At 53.0% G+C, this 20,436-nt stretch overlaps 1 protein-coding gene across 6 annotated transcripts in view; it reads right to left on the reverse strand.

Moving 5' to 3' along the window:
• WHRN (whirlin) overlaps positions 1-20,436 on the reverse strand; it is a 96,899-nt gene that overhangs the window by 13,117 nt on the left and 63,346 nt on the right. For 3 of the 6 annotated variants that reach the window (XR_005792647.1, XM_040482090.1, XM_040482088.1), the window contains exons 4-8: positions 8,330-8,532; positions 7,216-7,252; positions 5,806-6,018; positions 4,825-5,034; positions 2,243-2,275 (exon numbers count right to left, since the gene is read on the reverse strand). Coding sequence is in view for 5 of the 6 variants with exons in the window: in XM_040482090.1 (XP_040338024.1) it covers positions 2,243-2,275; positions 4,825-5,034; positions 5,806-6,018; positions 7,216-7,252; positions 8,330-8,532 (696 nt within the window). In the remaining variant the exon portion in view is untranslated. The remainder of the gene's footprint in view (positions 1-2,242; positions 2,276-4,824; positions 5,035-5,805; positions 6,019-7,215; positions 7,253-8,329; positions 8,533-20,436) is intronic. The other 3 variants (XM_040482092.1, XM_040482091.1, XM_040482093.1) reach the window with 2 other exon arrangements.

Genomic DNA, 20,436 nt, shown 5'->3' on the forward strand with positions numbered 1-20,436 from the left:
GGTTAAGCCTGGGGCAAGTCCACCACCCCTGACCCCAGCGGCACCTGCTTGGTAGGTCCAGGGCTGGCCTGGGCCTCTACAACGCTGTTCCCCTGAAGGCCTCTGTGGTGCCCTGTCCCAGCTGTTAGACCATCAGCAGAACGGGCTCCCAAGTACTCCACACCTCCAAGTCTGCTCCCGAGCTCACGGATTCTTCACGACGATCCACACGTGGCTGGTCTTATCAGCCAGCGTACAGATATGGAAACTGAGGCTTCAAAAGCTTAAGTCACCTGTCCAAGGTGACACGGTTTCTACCTGGGAGAGCCTGCCCGTCTGTGGAATTCCAGAGCCTGTGTGCCCAAGCCCCTCTGCCACGGGCTGGCTGGCACCAGATAAGGACTTCAAGACACGGCACGCAGGCCTTTATTCTGCTCAGCTTCCCCGGCTGACATCTGTATGGGAGGGGAGTGACACCGGAGGCAGGAAAAATTCCCAGGGCTGGCTCTCTATTAGACAAATGGAAAATAAACACAATTTGTCGATGGGGGAAGGCTGCATCTGATTTCCTTTGATCGATTTTGTCTGGCTTGAGGGAAAACGGCTGCGGAATGAGCCACGTTTAACCTGGGATTGATAACTGCACCATGAGATCCGCAGAACTGGGGCTAAATGGAAACCGGTTCCATCTAGGGCAACTGTCTGGGGCATCTGGGTCACAAGAGCCAGCTGCCTGCCACTCGGCCCGTCTGAACACCAGATCAGAGGACATTTTCCTACGATGTGGGAGGGAGATGTTTCTAAGGCTGGAGTGTTAGAAGATAATCCTGAGCGGCCAGGGAGGGCGGATTCATTTCGGTCTCTGCTCCACAATCTCCGGGCCCCGGCTCTGTCCCAGAGCCAGGCTGGCACTGGGCACCCAGACAGGAGAAAGATAGTGTCCCGGCCTGCATCCCAGCAGCGTCTCCCTGTTTACCAGGGAGGACAAACTCGGGGAGAGGTTAGAGCCGTGTGACAGGCATTTTAACAGACAGGAAAGCAGGTGAGCTCCATGAGGCATGGGGTCTGGGCCGCAAGAAAGAAATGCCTTCGGCTTCTGTCCATCCAGATTCGGGGGGTTGTGGGTCACTCAGCATCACCGCAGTAAAAGCTAACGGACACATACGTGCTGGTGTTGCAGACCAGCGTCTGGCACTTGGTGACGAACAGGTTAATACTGAATCCTGACTCTACCATGCCCTCACTGAGCGACCTGGAGCGAGTCCCTTCTCTCTAGGCTTTGTTTTCTTCCCTTTACAATGGCGATCATGGCGGTACCTGCCAGTCCTAGTAACTGGGAAGCTCAAAAAGATACAACTGGAAAGCATTATCACAGTCCCATGGAGAATTCTCTAAAATACCAATTACTACTATCGTTGAGAAAGGCCCCAAGTGCGCCTGGGTGGCTCAGTCAGGTAGGCATCCCACTTTGGCTCAGGTCATGGTCTCAAGGTTTGTGGATTCGAGCCCCACATCAGGCTCTGAGCTGACAGCTTGGAGGCTGGAGCCTGCTTTGGGTTCTGTGTTTCCCTTTATCTCTCTGCCCCTCCCGAGCTTGTGCTGTCTCTCTCTCTCTCAAAAATAAATAAATAAGACATTTTTTTTTTTTAAAAAAGGCCCCAATTATTAATATGGGCCAGGTTCTGGGCTGGGCGCTAGGGATTCAATGGTGACTCCAGATATCATCACTGCTGTGGTCAAGGGGAGTAGCCAGCCAGGCTTGTAAACATTATTAGAATATAATGAGACAAGAGTCATGACAATAGGAAATCCAGGGGGCTGGAGGAGGCACAGGGAAGTCAGAAAATCAGGGAAGTCTTCTGGGAAGAGGGAGCATGTGGGCGTAGGGGGCCATGAGAAGTGGGAAGGAGAACATTCCAGACAGAGTTTATAACATATAAAAGGCCAAGAGGTCTGTCAACAGCCCCACAGCACAGAAATGATCATCCTCATTTTATAGATCCTAAAACTGAGCTCAGAGAGGTAAAATCACTTTCCGAGGTCACACAGTAAGGAGGTGGCAGGCCTGGGGTTTAAGCTGAGCGCATTCTCACTCCAGAGCCTGAGGAAGCCTGATGAACTGGCAAACAGGAGATCAAGGAGAACCCCAGTTCCCCACTGGGGCTGGGTGCAGACGTAAGGGAGTGGCAGGCAGGGCCACAGCCCCGGACCTCCGCCCTGGCTAAGGGACTCCCACAGCCCCGCCCGGCAGGAAGGACGGTACCTCCATCAGGTCTATTAGCCACAGCAGCCGCTCCTGGGGAGGAAGGGTGGGCAAAAGGCAAAAAGAAAAATACATCAAATAAATATTAGGGATGGGGTGGGTACAGCAGTAAACCTTCTGCCAAACATGCATGCATGCTCACACACACACACAGAGAAAGGCAAAATGAACACGATTCTCTAAAACCCCTTTTCTATTTCCTTTAAATGCTTTGGGCAGGAATAAAAGACGGATGAAGAAAAGGCTCTGTTGCTATAACTGGGACTCTTTCAGTATAACTGCCTCCTTGAAGGGAACAGGAGCCACCAGGGCTCTGCAGAAATGACGCCTGTCCTTGAGAACCCCTGTCAGAAGATGGCCATTCCCCTTGGGGCAACCCTGGGACTTGCCAGCAGGCGGGGCTGGGTCATCACCCTCATTTGGCAGATGGAAAAACTGAGGCTCAGAGAAGAGAAGTGACTTGTCCAAGGTCACACGTGTTAATGAACGGCAGAGCCTGAAGGAGGACCTTGTTCAGGAGACTGGATCAGAGAAAACTTGGATTTCAGAGGGGCCCAAGCCCTATGCCGGCAGCAAAGATCTGAGTCTGAGGGATAGAGCCCCAGGCCGTGCATGTGAGAGCACCTGAGACTGGATAAGATTGGAGGGGGGTGGCAGATCCTCAGCCCAGTGCTTTCCAGAAGGCTCCAAGTATCTGCAAGGCTGCAGACACAAATCCTCAAAGTGGTTTTCTCCAGCCAGGTTGGGGGAGGTCAGTTAAGAGCAGAGGCTTCACCTGCCCTAGGGGTGTGGACGGCAGTTCTGGGATGCTAGTGCCAATAGGGAGATTACTCATCATTTAATCTTCCCAAGAAGCTGGGCACAGCAGCATCACTGCCCCGGTGCAAGTGGGGAAACTGAGGCACTTGGCGGTAAAGCATGGAGCCAAGACGGGTGGGGGGCCAGCACTTCCCAGGTATGGGGGAGACCCCGGGGCTGGGGCAAGGCCACTGCAGGAGAGCACTCAGCTGGGCATAATAGTTACCCTGACTGCCATCAGAGCCTTGGGCAAAGGACCTTGGGCCATTCTACCTGTGGGGAAACTGAGGCCCAGAGAAGCCAGGGCTTAAACCTAAATCTCCTGCCTCCCAGGCTAGAACACGCCCTATCCCACCCACTGGACCTCTCACCCCCAGAATTACAGGCTGCAATCCCCTGGTTCTAGAGCACTGGCTCATGGCTCCTGAAGCCCCACATGGACATTACCAAGGCCAATCTCAGTGGAGTCGGACCCACAGGGAAATGGCCCCTCGGGCCAGGTCCCTGCAACCCGAAACCTGCTCATCACCTGGGTGTCACATCAAAGCATGTGCACAGAACCAAACACACAGCCCCAGGAGGGGAACAGCCTCTTCCCTGTCCCCGAAATGATCTGCTCATCCTGGACCGTGACATTGCTTCCAATGCAGCCACATCCAGAGCCCTAGAGGAATGCCTGGCAGCTTCCTGGTCACCCCAGGAAGGGACAAGGACTCCTGGGGAGGAAGGTGACTCAGAATGGTAGGGGTAAGAAGCAGAGGAATAGAAGTTGCTCCAGAAACTCAGATCCTCAGAGCTAAAAACAAAACAAAACAAAAAACAAGCCATGCTGGGAGACGGAGTCTGCAAAGCAAAGGGCGCCGCCCCAGGGCCGTTTCCTGGTGGGTGCAAGCTCATCCGTGCCCCCTAACCACCGGTATGCAACCTTGGATGTCACTGCACCCCTGGAGCTCCTGTTCCTCCAGCAGGACAACTAACTGCGTCTGTCCCGAGTCGATTGAGTTCCACCTGTAAGAGCTCCCAACTCTGCGTCTGGGAGCAGCAGTGCTTGAGAAACATGCTTTCCCCTGCCCCTTCCACAGGAGAGTGGTGAGGAATGATCCAGAGACAGGAAAGGAGAGCATGAGCCACTCCAACTCTCCTGACCTCCAGCCCCGCTCTTCCTACCAGAAAGACGGCGACACCTGGTTCCCATACCAAGCAGCAAGGCATTTTCTCTGCCCCCTTCTTGCAAAGGTCTCCTGGGATTAATTTGCCTCTAAGCATCCTGGCGGCAGAACCCAGGATGGACCAGATGCTTTTCTGGAGGGCTGGCGAGTCTGGGTGAAAGTCAGGGTGGGTTCCAAAGACAAGAAGGTGTATCTCGGGGAAGATGCCATCACCGTGACCACCATGAATGCACTGCCACGGTTTCTCGTGGGACCCTCCCACGACTGTCACTATTTTCTCTATTTGTCTCATTACCGGTCTTTTTCTCCTTTCTCTCTGAGCGCACTCTCCCCACTCCCCCCCCCCCCCAGACCGTGAGCCCAAGAGGCAGGGCCACATCTGCCTCGTTCACTCGCTGTCTCCCACAGCCGTGCCTGGCACGCATCAGGCACTCAGCGATGATGGGGTTTTTTTCCCAGGGAAGAAACTGAGGCTCAGAAAGGCAAGGCACAGAGCTGCTAAGGGGTGGTGCTGAGATTCACACCTACGTCGGTCTCACTGCAAAGCCAGTATCTTGGCGCCCCACCCTTGCTGGCCCTCGAGCCAGGGCCAGGGCCAGGGCCGGGGCAGCTCACCCTGGCCGAGCTGACAGTGGTGGAGGTGCCGTGGCTGCCTGTGGATGAGCCCGTGTCGCTGTAGGAGACCGTGGAGTAGGTGTCCCCGGCCCCAGGGCCCGGGGGCTGCCGTGCCTTCATGGACTCGATCTCCCGCCTCAGCACCAGGTGGTCGAAGCGGTCCAGGTCTTGGGGGGAGATGGTGCCTCTCACCTCAGACAGGAGCGAGAACTGGGCATGGGGACAAACAGGGCACTCAGCCCGGGTTTCGCCAGCAGATGGGACCTGTCCCCTGCTACCCCCAATGACCTGCGTGCCAACTAGACCATTGGCCTCCCTCCTTAACCCCCTGTGGCTCCCCACTGTCCTAGAAGAAGTCCAAGCAGGATACCCTGAACGCCAGGCCAGCATCATCTGACTCCTGCTTCCCTCTCACCCTGTCCTCACTGGCATCTTATCAGCAAGCACGAGTGACTGCAGCTCCCTGAACACACCAGGAAGCCCCTGGCTGTCCCTCCCACCCAGAATGCCCTTCCCTTAAGCCTTCCCGCATGCAACTGCTCCCAGTGGATTTAATCACTTCTTCCTTTGTGCAGTTTCTGGACCCCAGACTTCCTCGAGAGGAGGGTTCTCAAAGCTGGCAGCACGGCACAATCGCCCGGGAGTTGTGGCAAACTCCCATCCACGGATATATGGAGTTAACCAGCCCGAGGGGTGGGGCCCGGGCACTGCTTTTGAAGAGCAGTCCAGATGACTCTAAATGTATGCTCAGCATTGACAGCTATTTCACTGGGGCCCCCATCACCGGGGACTTTAACTGACTATGTCCCCAGGAGTCTATGGGCTGGCTTTCCTGGCTGCCTCGGTCACCAGTCTCTGCTCAGGGCTGTTTCAGCCCGACTCTTTGTGGGTTCTCAGCAGAGGGGTGGGGGACGGAGGGAGGCAGGGAGGATGCCGAGCCCTGGAGGACTTTTGCCTTGCCCTTGGAGGGGCTCGGGTCACCTTGGCGTGCGTGTTGAGCAGCTCGAACAGGGCCATGACCAGGGCTTCCACGGAGACGCTGCCGCCACGGTACTCCTCCAGGTAGTAGGCCATGGTGGCTCGCTCCTGCTCGTTCAGCAGGTGCCGCGCCTGCTCCTCCAGCAGCAGGCGCGTCTGGTTGCCCAGGCTGCTCAGGGTCACCTGGGAGCCAGCCGGGCCCTTGTAAAATCCCAGCTGAAAGACAGGAAGACGGGGGTCTGGGAATTCTGCACTGGTCTGGGGCCAAGTGGCCCCAGTGCAGAGGGATGAGGCGGGTCCCTCTGTGGCCTCGGCCTACCCGGTGCACCCGCAGGAGACGTTAGTTACAGGTCCGCCCTCAGACCACGAGGCCGTGCGCAGGTGCAAACGGCATTCACGTCTTACCCCGCACTTTGACATACGTTATCTCATCAGATCCTGAAACCAATCAGAGTCGAGCAATTTTATTATGGCTCCCAATTTATTCTCCAGGTTTCAGTATCTCCCTTGGTAAACTGGGGATAAGAGTAACCTTACTTCCAAAATATGGTGCAGATCTGCACACACTCTCCACCCCCTCCTCGCCACTGCCTTAGGCGTCACTGGGAGGTGTGACTAAGATGCCATTGGGGGGGAGGGTGTCCCCGCTCCTCCCCTCTGCCTCCCCATCACCTATGCAGAGCTGCTGAAATGATCTTGTAATGATAGGAATCGCGTCGTCCTGCTCCCCAGCTTAAGCCTTTCCGTGGTTAGATGCCAAACCTCTTACGGGCCCACAGAGCACCCAGGTGATCTGGGGACCCTGCCTGCCGTCACTCTGTTTCCGGCTCCTGTTCGCTCACCACACCCCCTTACACTCTCCTTGCCTCCAACAAGCCACCTTTTTGGCAAAGCGGGGCTCTGGCCCATGCTGTCCCCTCGTGCTCCTGGACCGGACTTTGTTCTGGCTACTCCTATGTAACATTCAGTTCACAGCCCGAGTATCGTGTCACCGATTTACAGAGTCCTCACTCGCCCCTCTGCCTCTCACCACCTAAACCAGGTGTCCCATCTGTTAGTCTCTCCCACACTCCCCAGCACCTTGCCTGATGGCACTGAACGTCTTCTGTGATTAGACACGTGTGCAGGATTTTTTTTACGTGTGGGGGTCGCCTTCACTAGGTATACCCTCCTCCAGGAGGGCAGGAATTGACCTCTTCTGTTCAGTGCCATTAGCCCTGGTACCTGGAACCTGGTGGTGCTCACGGATGTGTGAGGAATGTAAGGGAGGACGGACGAACGGACAGTCGGCGGGCTGCTCAAATGAAATGAGATCATGCACGTGAGTGGCTCCATGCACCTGCCAGGCCCGGAGCCCCCTACACGGGGGTGTATGAAGAAGCTACAGACAACCAATGACGGAGAGCTCCCTACCTTGTTTGTCCCTTCCGTTGTAAGATCCCCAGGAAACCTACGAGAAAGACAAACGTGTTCAGCTGCATGGCCGAGCAGTTCTAACAGGCACCAGCAAGGGAAAGGCCAATCTGGAGCAGGGTGAGCAAAGGTGTTGAGAGAACCATGGCCTCCACTAGCTGGGGCTACTCAAGGGCATAGGAACCCCTGGGCAGATGAGCGGCTTCCAGCCCCCTCATCAAGCACGGGGGCAGCATTTCTAAAACCACGCAAGGTGAACTCCTGGCTCAGCAGCCCTACAGGACCAGGCAGGTAACACAAGGACAGGAGACAATAAACAGCAAAAGGCCCGTGGCCTCGAGGTCAAGGCCAACCCTAGGGAGGGTGGGTGAGGACAGGGGCCAACTGGAGACCCAGAGATGCAACTCGCAGGTGTAGCTCAGCTCCAGCCCAATTTCATGAAGAAACATGTGCTCAAGCCGCTAGAATTCCTGATTTTAAAGCAGCAGCCAGAAGTCAGGGTTTTTGTTTTTGTTTTTTGATGGGAAACCGGATGCCTTTTTAAATGTCGGCAGCTAAATAAAAAAAAATTATGATACCGTGCTGGTGAAAAGGAAAGGAGACAGGAGAGGAGGGAAGAAAGGGAAGGAGACGCTCTGGGTGCATCTGGCCCGGGAGGCCACCAACCAGTCCGAGACTTCTGATTAGAAACCCAAAGCTGACGCGTGAGGCTATCAGCAAGTACACAGCCATCAGCAACTGTGGTCACTTTATGACTCCCACGACCCTTTTCCTCAGGTGACTCACAGGGTTCCTCATTCCCAGAGCTGGATGGGGGCAGGGGTTATGCTCCCCACTTTTCAGACAAAGCATCTAAAGGCCCAGGATTCAGTTAAGTGATTTGCCCCAGGGAAATACAGGATAAGAGAGTTGGCTTATGCAGTTCAGCTTTCCATGGGAAATGGGCCAGGAGAGGAGAAGGGATGTGCCCAAGGTCACGCCTTACAAATGCAAAGGACCCTGGGATGGGACCCCAGGCTCTCAGAATCTTTAGGGATCGGGGTGTGCTGAAGGGATGGGAGGGGGCATCACTGGCTTTTGGTCCTGGGGCTCAGAGTGAGCAGTGCTGCCAGACCCTGCTGAGTTCGTGGTGGTGTCCTCAATCCGGGAACTGGCAATCCACTTGGTCTCATCCACAGTGGTGCGGGCATGGGGCAGCCTCCCGACGTCCTTCACCGTCAGGATCAGGTGCTGGGATGACTTGAGCAGCCTGACCGCCTCGTCATGCAGGACGTTGAGAAAGCTCCGCCCGTTGACCTCCAGAATCTGGTCCCCAACCTGCCAAGACCACCAAACAACAGAGTAATGCCTGGGCTGCTTGTAGGACACCGACTCATGCCAGGGGCTTCAGAGCCCCGATCCCGGTTCTCCGCCTGGCCAGCCCGACGAGGAAGTCACGGAGGCCCAGAGAGGTGATGAGGATGCCTGAGGGTCACACAGCAAGTCAATGGCAGAGTCAACTTTCCCATCCTGATCTTGAGCCCGTGCTCCTGTCACTAGAAAGGACTACCTCCCCTCGACCTAGCAATGATTTAGAGAGGTGGATCTACAAGATTCCTGGGGGTCCCCTTATCTAGAAGAAAACAACCATCCCAGAGGCTTGGTGGGGGATGACACGGGGGGGGGGGGGCCAGGACCCGGGGACAGATGTGAAGGCATATTTCCATTACTTCCTTTCTCACTTCTACAGGGTTGAGATGTTTACCTCAGGCATGAGCATGTTTCCTTAAAATGCAAACAACAGTTTCATTTACTCACGAAAGCAGCAGTAAGTGAGAAAAGTAGCCTCCCGTTAAAGCAATAACATGTTGCTTGGATTCTTACAACAAGTAGACAGTTTTATTTTGTAATGCAAAAACACATTTTTCACATTAGTGAAAGGATTTAAAAAAAAATAAGAGGAAAAAAAGTAGCTGCCCCATAAAAATAAACCTGAGACAAAATTACAAGAGGCTGGAGGAGAAGACGGCTTAGAGTGAGGTGGGGCATCCGATAGACTCCCAGAATGGTCCACACGGAAGGTCGGGTGTTTCTCTTCCCTGCTTCTCCTGCAGGGGGCGCCCAGGGCTGCTCCCCATCAGGGCCTTGAAGGGCATCCTCCTAACGCAGATCATTCCTGCCTTCTTTTCCTTCTCTCCAGCTTCCCAGCCTGCTTATGGCACAGGATCAACCCGAGAGGGTTTCCCCAGCTTTTTTCAAAGCAGAATTTGGAAAAGGCGAGCCACTTGGGAATTTCGAAGAAAAGGAGGAGAGAAGAAGATGCAATGATGAGGCTGAGGATAAGAACCCTGGTCTCCAGTTTCTTGTCCTTCCTTCAACACCTCGCCTGCAGGTGGGGAGTTTCCAGTACAGAAAGCGGAGGCAAATGCAGTCTTGGCGTCTCCCCTCTGCACCAGCGCGGACGTGCTCTGGGAAGGCCCGCCGCCCCTTTGCCCCCACGAGCCCCTTCAACATATACCTCGCACCTACCAGGCGCCAGGCTCTGTGCGGGGACACCGTGCTGAGCAAGACAGCCCCGCCCCTGCTCTCCTGCTGCTCCAACTCGAGAGCGGGCTCAGTTCGGGGCTGTCTTTGGGTTCTCCCATCAGCCTCTCCACACGGTCCCCGGGGCCCGGCGCACAGTGAGATTTCGACAAAAATTCATCCAATGAATGGAAAGTCAGACACCCGTTCCCAGCACCAGGACCATCTCTGCGGCGCCCAGAAGAGGACACCAGCCTGGAGCCCCAGGTTCAAGCCACTATTCACCAGATGCTGACTGTGCATCGAGTACCCTGTTCGTCCCTTTGTACATTTTTTCCTTATTTAATATCCTCAACATCCTGCAAAGGAGGTATCACTGCTCTTCACGCCACCGGAGAGAAAACGGGGGCTCAGAGAGGTTAAGTAACTAGTTGGCGGTCACAGAGCTAGTGGAAAGGAGGCAGGCAGACCCACGCTGACACGGCCCCAAGGCCCTAGAGCCTTCTCCTACTCAGCTGCCGTCAGGAGCTCTGCCCGGGGACACGCGTTCAAAGCCATCATCCTGCCGTCACTCCCCAGCCCTGCCTGCAGCACCCAGGTCTGAAAACCCACCCCATCGTCAACTCTGCCTTTATTCCCCCTGGTAACCCTTCAGCAGGTGTCACCCAATCTTCACCTCCCCCCACCCCTGGGGGCCCCCCAACCTGGGTCTCCCTCTCCTCACACCTAGGTTCCTGAGCCAGCACCCCTCCTCCGCGCATTAACTTCTAAACTGGCCTCAGCCCTGGCGCCAGGTTAACTTGCCCTCGACTTTTTGCTCGCATGACATCCTTCTCTGCTCCAAAACCTCAATGACCCCCCCCCCCACGATCCAGGAGGCAGAAGAGCACTAAGGGTTAAGGGTTTCAAAGACATCAGACCCGGGTTCAAATCCTGACTCTGCTACTTCCATGCCCTGTGAGCTCAAGCAAATCCCCCAAAAGCTTCTGTGCCTCGGTTTCCTTGGGCGTAAAAATGGGGTGCTACCCCAGGACTGTCCTCCTCTGCATGCCTACAGCATCAGTGTCGTTTTCCAGTGTCCCCAGAGATACCTCCAATTCTCGGTCTCTTTCTGCATCTTTGGGCTCCCTTGGTGTGAACCCAGGCTCCTGAGAACTTAGGCGGCCCCAGCTGGTCTCCTTGGGAAGAGCCTGAGATGAGACCCAACACCTGGTTCTGGGCTTGGCATACAGCAAGCGCTCAATAAGTGCTTATGCACCAAGGTAAAGATTTTGCCACTTCCCGCCCTGACCTCCGCAGCCCCATCCCGGCCTGTGGCTTGGCTTTCTCAGATGCTTAGCAGCAGAGCTTGCAGAAGAACTTCTGCGGGCACTTGGGCCTTGTTGAGGATGGAAGGTGCTTCCAGCGCCCCCCCCCCCCGCCCCCTGCCCCCACCTCGTGACACGGCCCACCGTGTGTTCGCGCCTCCACCTCGGCCCTCTGCACAGGCCCGCTCGGCCAACCCACCTGCCCCTACAGCTCTGGGCTGCAGCCCAGCCTGCACTCTCCCTCTGCTCAAGGGTTCTGGCTCCTTAAGTATCTCTCTCAAGAGCTTTGGCTTTTGTTAAGCTAAAGGAATCAATTTTAATCTTCCTCACACACTTTATTTCCATCCCAGCAGTTTAATTAAAGGAACTAGCATCTGAGAGACCAGATATGTCAGGGCATCCTTTTGTGCAAAAGCCTCTCCCTGCAGGTCCTGGGGAGGGGGAGCCGGGGGAAGGACAACTCAATTCCATGAGGTCTATCCAGCCCTCCAGACAGGCTTGGTGGGGAACATCTCAAACTCTGCATGGGACGTATATACACTAAAATAAGTACTCACTGTGGGGCACCTGGGTGGCTCAGTCGGTTAAGTGTCTGACTTTGGCTCGGGTCATGATCTCACAGTTCATGGGTTCGAGTCCCACGTCGGGCTCTGTGCTGACAGCTCAGAGCCTGGAGCCTGCTTGGGATTCTGTGTCTCCCTCTCTCTCTGCCCCTCCCCTGCTCATGCTCTGTCTCACTCTGTCTCTCAACAATAAATTAATGTTTTTTAAAAAATAAGTACTCATGGTGTATCTGAAACTTAAATTTCAACAGGAATCCTATATATATATATATATATATATATATATATATATATATATATATATTTTTTTTGATTTTTTTAACGTTTGTTTATTTTTGAGAGAGACAGAGAGAGGACAGAGGGCAAGCAGGGGAGGAGCAGAGAGAGAGGGAGACACAGAATCCAAAGCAGGCTCCAGGCTCTGAGCTGTCAGCACCGAGCCCGACACGGGGCTCAAATTCATGAGCCGTCAGATCATGACCCGAGCTAAAGTCAGACGCTTAACCGACTGAGCCACCTAGGCACCGCAGGCATCCTATATTTTGATTCGCTCATCTGACAACTCTGGGGTGCAGTATCCGTAACCATGGGGGGCCGCTGATTTAGCACGGTGGCTTCCAAACTCCAGTTATTCTCCCCGGCCTTGAGCCTGGCACCTGTCATTTATTCAGCCCTGTGAATTACCTCCACACTACTTTCCTCCAGCCCCGCCCTAAGATTAACATCCATGAAACCACAAGGTTGCCGTGCTAGTCCTATTTTTCCTTCATGCCTGCTAAATAAATATGTCTCTACCAGATTTGTGGGAGGCAGTGTGGGGCTCGTGTGTGACCCATTTGGGGAACAGGTATGAAACAGGAGTCGTACTGGGGAAACCCCCCATGGGATGAGGGTACGTGAGCCCACCTTTTCCATCTCCTTCCAATCTTCTCCGGTCTTTCTTCTTCTCCCAGGGTCTGTTTCAAAACCGAAGTTCTAGACAGGGCTGGCTTCGGGGGCCCACACAGCAGCCCACGACATCTGAGTTGGTCTGAGATAGTCCTGTGTCTCTGTGCCCGCTTCTCACATCCTCTACTTGACGGAAAGCTTCCCAGGTCCTACAGCCCTGTCAGCACAGGGATCTGCATGCCCACCGTCACTGAGAGTCCACAAGCCACTTCGAACAAATGCAGTACCTCCCTGGCTTCTCAGAGCCACATGGGGCCGCCGGGGTGTAGAGTCCCGTCCCCATGGTGCAGCAGGAAGAGGGCCCCGGTTCTGAAGCCTGCTGACGGTGAAACAGGCGCAGTGTGGCCCTGCACTGCTCTTGAGTGCACGGAGTCTGTGTTCTCTCTGTGAAATGGGCTCAAAACTACCAGCAAGGCCCAGGAGGCCATGAGAATCCAACCGGACCAGCAGCGTGTGGTGGGCTTTGATCGCCTTTCATTCGCTTCCTTTCCAAACGCAGGGGACGAGTTCAGAGATGTTAAGCCACTTGCTCAGGGTCCCTGGTCACACAGGATGGGAAAAAAGAGCCAGCATTTGAGCCCAGCTTTCTGCAGCTTCTTTGCACCACTGCCACCTTTTTCTCGGCAAGTCTTGGCTCGGTAAATGGCGACGGGAGGGGAGAAACCCATCCTCCCCACTGTCCCAGTCTCGTGCCCATTCGCTGCCCCTTCCCCTTGGGTTGTACGACGTGAAGTGGGAGGTGGCATGTTTAAAGACCTTGATCGGGCTCTTTCCTCCCGAAACTAAGAGTTTTGTGTGTTTATTCATTGCGCTGTTACTTTCTCTTACCCGCTGAGGCCAGCCCTGAGTTAGACAACGCGGGTAAATGAGGCAACAAGTAGAGAGGCAAAGACACTATGACTGCCAGGGCCTTCCAAAGGGTCTCCTAGATGGGGAGACTGAGGCCCAGACCACACGGGAACGTGGCTAGGGCCACAGAGTGAGGCAAAGGCAAAGGCCAGACTCTGAGGCTAACTGACCACGAAAACACCCACACCGCCCAGAGCTCAGCGGGACACGACCCCTGGAGAAGGAGAGACCCATGCAGTGTGACCGAGTGTCTAATACTGTCCAGCCTGCAAGCGGGATGCCGACGGGGAGGGCACGGAAGGACAAACGGATAGAGGCGACTTAATTTGATTTGTCACCATGGCCACCGTGTTTATCACCAGTGATGGAGGGGCAAGGGGCGGGCCACGGATGCCCTTTCTTTTCAGGGAGAGGAAAGACTCCTCCCGTCGTGCAGAGCCCATCAAGTGACAGGCTCAGATCTGGGACACTCCGCAAGGACAGAACACTGGTCTCCCCTGAACTTGACCCATCGCCAGGAAGTGGGAGTTCACTCCCTCTGGGTCTGAGGAAGGCACAGAAACACTCAGGAGCAGCAGAAAGTGGTCAGCAGGCTTGGGAGTGACCCACCTGAGCGGGTGGTGGTCCCCTCTTCGTCCCTAAGAGACCCAAGGGGAATCCGTCTACTGCTCTAAGCCCATCTTCCCTCAAAACACGAACAAGGCCACCTCTCACTAAGCGGGAGGGCTTGTGGCGTGTGGTTAGGGGCACACACACAGGAGCCTGCCCTCTGGGTCTAATCCCAGACTCTGCCGCTTACTGCTTGTGTGACCTGGGGTGATTTCCCCACTCTCTCTGTGCCTCAGTCACCTTCTCTGGAAAATGGGGATAGCATCAGTGCCCACCCTTATAGGTTTCAGGGTTAAATGACTTAATCCAGCCTTTACTGTAGCCCCAGCACCTAAGACAGCATCTGGTACATAGTAGGTGCTGAGTGCACACTTACTGAATGGATACATGTAAAGCAGGCAAAACAGGGGCGCCTGGGTGGCGCAGTCGGTTGAGCGTCCGACCTCAGCCAGGTCACGATCTCGCGGTCCGGGAGTTCGAGCCCCGCGTCAGGCTCTGGGCTGATGGCTCAGAGCCTGGAGCCTGTTTCTGATTCTGTGTCTCCCTCTCTCTCTGCCCCTCCCCCGTTCATGCTCTGTCTCTCTGTCACAAAAATAAATAAACGTTGAAAAAAAAAATTAAAAAAAAAAAAAGAAAAGCAGGCAAAACAGCAGCTAGCATCCAGTAAGTGCTCAATAAATGCTAGCTGCGTTTCTGAGAAACCATGCGCGTACCCCTGAAGTGGCTCTCAAATACCTCTGGGACTCTCAAAACCGTACTCTCTGTTTTCACCTGCCTCCTCCCTGGGCCCCACCTTCAGCTTCGAATCACACATTTTGAGCACATCTCCGAGGCACACAGCGTTATCCCCATTTTACAGATGAGAAGACTGAGGCCAGGAAGCGGAATGACCAGGGGCTGGGATTTAGCCTTCACTCTGCCCGCCTGCAAAGCCCCTGCTCGAGCCAGTCACAACTCCTTTAGGAAAAACCAGACCATCCCTCTGTGTTCAATTCTTCTTCCATGTCTCAACCCCTGAGCTGAGCCCCTGAGCCCAAAGCATGGGCTTTTCGGCATGCACACAGTAGGTGCTCTATTCCTGCCTGGTGAAGGGACTGAAAACAGAGGAGCCAAAAGAACCGGTAGCAGGATGGCAGAGGCTCTGAGCTCCACCCCCTCCGCCCCCCAGCAGGGGGAGTCAGGACAGAAACCTGCTAACAACTGGATCTGGGAGTCCGTCCCCCCAGCACACATGCCCCGTTGCCGGCCGCCGGGCAAGGACCCCGACGGAAGCAGTTTTAGGGTGATCTTTGCCTCCTTCCCGAAGCCTTTATTGAAATGGCTTTTGCAGCTTCCAGTGGGGACCCCGCTGACTGTAGCATTACCACAAGGAAGACTCAAATCCCACTAAAGGATTTTATTGCAATTATGAGTCTTTAATAGTCTTCTGTGCCAGGCATGAAACTTTAACAGGTTTTTGTAGGGGGTATTTTTTGGTACAAGTGAGCAGTGCAGTTTTAATGAGACAACATTAGTTTTTCCCAACAGTTCAGAAGTCGGTAAACCTTGTCCAAATTGAAAAAGAAAGAAAGAAAGGAAGGAAGGAAGGAGGGAAGGAAGGAAGGAAGGAAGGAAGGAAAAGGTCAAGGTAAATGCTCAGAAAGCTCCTGGAGCAAGCTGGGGGCACGGGCTGGGCCTGGGCGAGCGTGTCACACAAGCCTCTGGTTTAGCGCTCTCACGAGGCAGGACCCAACCAGAAATACCACGGATGGAACCAGCAAAGCCGTTGCACGCTGACTTCTGGAAGGTCCCTCCTCCTTCCGGTTCCTTCTTCCGACCGTAGCTCAGTTGTTGTGGGTGCTTGCTTATTCTATTAGGGACCTGGGCAGCCCTCAAGGACGGTCTGCTCTAACGCCCACACCGCCAATGGAAAAGCTGAAACCCGAAAGGATAAAGCACTTCCCCAAGGCTGTACTCCACATCAAAGTCAGAGTCTCGGTGGAGAAACCAATCCGGAGCTCCTTCCAGAGGAGAGTCTGACATCCAAGTAAACCTATCAGGGCAGTTACAAAGGTCAAACCCAGGGGGAGTAACAGGTATCCACCCCACTGCCCACAACTGAGCTCTAAGCTTACGCAGCACCGCCCCAGGCACGGAATGGAATATCCTGTTTTATAGAGGAGGGTGGTGAGGCTCAGAGAGGTGAAGTCACTTGTCCAAGGACACCCAGCAAGCAAGTTGCACAGTACGATCTGAACCTAGACCAGCTGCTATTCTGAGCCCCAGACTTGTATTTGCCCATTTAACATCAGGTTGACTTAAAGGCACTTGCGACCAGCACTGCCCAAAAGAACTTTCTGCAATAATGGCAATATTCTCCATCCGTACCGTCTAATACAGTACGCACTTATTTAAAATTAAATGGATTAAATTTACATAACATTAAAAATGCATTCCCCTAGTCACACCAGCTTCATTTCCACACGGCTCCCATCCCGGTGCTCAATCCCCAAACCTCCAAAAAGCTGTCCCCTTCCCCTCCAAAACAGTCTCTATTCCATTCACTCCCGTCCATCTCCACTAAGGCACCCAGGTTGTGGCCGGCAGGGACCCCCGCCTGGACCACTGTCACGGCTCCAAACCCGCCTCCCTGCTTCCACACTCAACATCCTCTCCCACACGCTCCTCTGATGGGTAATTTTATGTGTCAGCCTGACTGGGCTAACAGATGCCCACAGAGCCGGGAAGTCATCATCTCTGGGTGTGGCTGTGAGGGTTTCAGGAAGAGATGAGCACCTGAAGTGACGGACTGAGTAAATGAAGTCTGCCCTCAGCAAGGTGCATGGCAGAGACCAATGTGGAGGGGAACAAGAAGGCAGAGGAAGGGTGAATCTACTCGCCCTGCTTGAGCTGAGACACCCAGCTTCTCCTGCCCCTGGAAGGCAGTGCGGCTGATTCTCAGACCTGAGGACTCAGGCCAAGGTTTATATCACCAGTCCCCGATTTTTGGGCCTTCACACTCGGACTTACATAATCGGCTCCCCTTGTCCAGGCCTTTGGACTTGGACCGAATTATACCACCAGCTTTCCTGGGTCTCCAGACTGCAGATGGCAGATGGTAGGACTTCCCTGTCTCCACAATCACATGAGTCAACTCCTGTAATAAATTTCATCTCAATTTACTTCTCTTAATCTGTCTTTCTATCTCTCTGTCTCCTATTGGTTCCGTTTCTCTGGAAAACCCTAACTCATATACCTCCTTATGTAGCAAAGGGATCAATTTAAACTGCAAATCTGGTCTTGTCATACTTTCCTTAAAACATCCCACTGACTACTAAGCTCCCTTACCTACCCTGAAAGGGGGGTCTTACTTTGCTAATCCATCTCACGCTTCTCTCCCCCAGGCATTTTCCAATCCACCCACACTTGTTATGTCTCAGTTCTATGAACGGATGGAGCCTCTGGACACCCCAGGGCCTTTGCACGTGCTGTTTCTCTGCCCAAAGTTTCCCCCGACCCCATTCCTTACTTAGATGACTCCTAGTCAACCTTCAGGTGTCAGTCAAGAGCCTTCTCTGGCCACCTCCTCCCCCCAAGGCAGGTACACCTGGTCCCCACCCAGAGCACCAGGCAGCATGCCCTACAGCACTCACCACGGGTGAGATCATGCTGATCTGTAAGCACTGAGTTCAGGGCCAGTGTGCCTTGCATGGCATTGTGAGAGGTACCCAACAAATAGATGCCTGACAGACTCAGCAAGCCAGTGAATAAACAGTTCAATGAACACTGAACAAGCATACACACAAGCAAGCAGTCCCCTGCCCCTTCTGGTGTCTGCAGACAGGCAGGTGACATTTTCCGTTTATATAAAGGTTTAGTTTGACAAGGCCAGGGCATGTAGGGAGCTGGGAGCTTGCAGTCCAGCTCTGTATGCCGTGGCAGGGGAAGAATATCCGCCACCCCCATTTTTTTTCAATCAAATGGAAGGCAAAGAGGTAAGAACACAAATCACAGCTTTGTTTCAGCTGGAATTACACCCTGGAAAACGGCACACACTTATTCAGTCCCTCATTTTGGGAGACAGAACATGGGGCGGGAGTAGAGAAGAGACGTCACGGGCCCAGGGCCTCCCAGGACCCAGCCCTATCACCTGCTTCGCGTTGCTGTGGGCCTTCAAGAATCCGAGTTCTCAAGTTCAAACCCACACCCTTACACACAGAAGCAGTAACCAGCCAGAAGATGTGACAGCAGGGGAAGCCCCATTTATTGTAGCAACAGAAGACAGGAAGTACTTAAGGATAAACTTAACAAGAAGTGTGCGACAACTAGACAATGAGAGCTTTAAACACTCCAAATCAACTTGACAAAGAGAAAGAAACTCCCCTGTTCCTGGAAATGAATCAGCATCCTTAAGATGCCCTTTCTCGCTCCATTGAAAATTTAACATTCTCCCAGTGAAAACACCAACAAGCTATTGTTAGGTAAGCTGATATAACAGCTCATGTGAGGGGCGCCTGGGAGGCTCAGTCGGTTGAGCCTCCGACTTCGGTGCAGGTCATGATCTCGCGGTTGACGAGTTCGAGCCCCATGTCGGGCTCTGTGCTGATGGTTCAGAGCCTGGAGCCTGCTTCAGATTCTGTGTCTCCCTCTCTCTCTGACCCTGCCCCGCTCACGCTCTGTCTCTCTCTCTCTCAAAAATAAACATTAAAAAAATTTTTTTTTAAAGTTCACGTGAAAGAATAAACCGGCACATGTAATTAAGTCTGAAAAGGCTACATACTGGACATTTCAACTCTGTGACAGTCTAGAAGAGGCAAAGTATGGAGACAGAAAAGAGATCAGCGTTGCTGCGGGCCGGGGAAGGAGGGAGGGATGATAAGTAAAGCACAGGTGGTTTTTTAGGGCAGTGACCCTCTGCCGTCTGATACTGTAACATGTGCATACGTGACATCCCACATTTATCGTTAAAACACCCAAAATCTGTACGACACCAGGAGTGAACCCTAAAGTAAACTATGAATTTAAATAGCAAATAACAAGAGTAACAAAGGCATCACTACTGGCTCATCATTGCAGTAAGTGTGCCACACCTAAGACATTAACAATCGGGGAAACTGAGTATGGAAAGGATGGGGAGGAAGATATATGGGAACTTTGTACTGTTTTGCTCCATCATCCTGTTCATCTATAACGGCTCTCTCAGGGTGCCTGGGTGGCTCCATTGGTTTAGCATCCGACTCTTGGTTTTGGCTCAGGTCACGATCTCACAATCTCGTGAGTTCAAGCCCGGGGTCTGGCTCTGCGCTGACAGCACGGAGCCTGCTTGGGATGCTCTCTCTCGCTCTCTCTCTCTCTCTCTCTCTGCCCTTCCCCCACTCAACGCAGTCTCTGTCTCTCTTAATATATATAAATAAACTTGAAAAAAATAAAATGGCTCTGAGAAGGACTCTAGTAACTTTTTATTTTGCATTAAAAAAATCAAAATGCAAAAATGGCTGGAAAACTCTGATACGGAAGAGATATGGGAGGATGTACCAGATACTAATGTCTGCTCTAAGCCTCTGTAATTCGAATGGTGGGGCACAGACTCATGAGTAGAACAGGCAGGAAAACAGACTAGAAATAGGCCCACAGACACATGGGGGTGGATTATATGATAAAAGTGACGTCGCAAATCTCTGTGGCAAAGCTGGGTTTTTAATAATAGTACAGGGACAAGAATGTCACCATTGGAAAAGAGATAATATGGATCCATACCTTATACCCTACACGAGAATAAATGCCAAACAGATCAGAGATCCGAAGGGGAAAATGTACTTACGGGTATTAGAAGAAAAAATGGGTACAATCCTCTGTATCTTGGGCCTAAGGAAAAGTTTTCTAAAGAGAACTCAGATTTAACAAAAGAAAGGATTGATTATTAAGCCAAATGATAAAAAAAAAAAAAAAGGAACTTTCACACTGAAAAAAAAAACTTGATAAGCAAAGTCAAAAAAAATGACAACCAGGGAGGAAGAAACATTTGTAACACAGATCACAGATAAAGGGCTGATCACTATAATATATAAAGAATTCTTAAATTTTAGGGGGAAAAAGATGCAAAATTCTGAGAGCAAAAGGACAGTAAAAAACATGAACAAGGTAAAAAAAAAGCCATTAAAAATGGTCCTTAGTCACATGAAAAAAGATGTTTAAGGTCACTTATAAAGAAAATTACAGGGGCGCCTGGGTGGCGCAGTCGGTTGAGCGTCCGACTTCAGCCAGGTCACGATCTTGCGGTCCGTGAGTTCGAGCCCCGCGTCGGGCTCTGGGCTGATGGCTCAGAGCCTGGAGCCTGTTTCCGATTCTGTGTCTCCCTCTCTCGCTGCCCCTCGCCCGTTCATGCTCTGTCTCTCTCTGTCCCCAAAATAAATTAAAAAATGTTGAAAAAAAAAAAAAAAAAAAAGAAAATTACCAGATAAAGC

This window comes from Herpailurus yagouaroundi, unplaced genomic scaffold (assembly GCF_014898765.1).
Source record: "Herpailurus yagouaroundi ecotype Mexico unplaced genomic scaffold, PumYag 160, whole genome shotgun sequence".
NCBI lineage: Eukaryota > Metazoa > Chordata > Mammalia > Carnivora > Felidae > Herpailurus > Herpailurus yagouaroundi.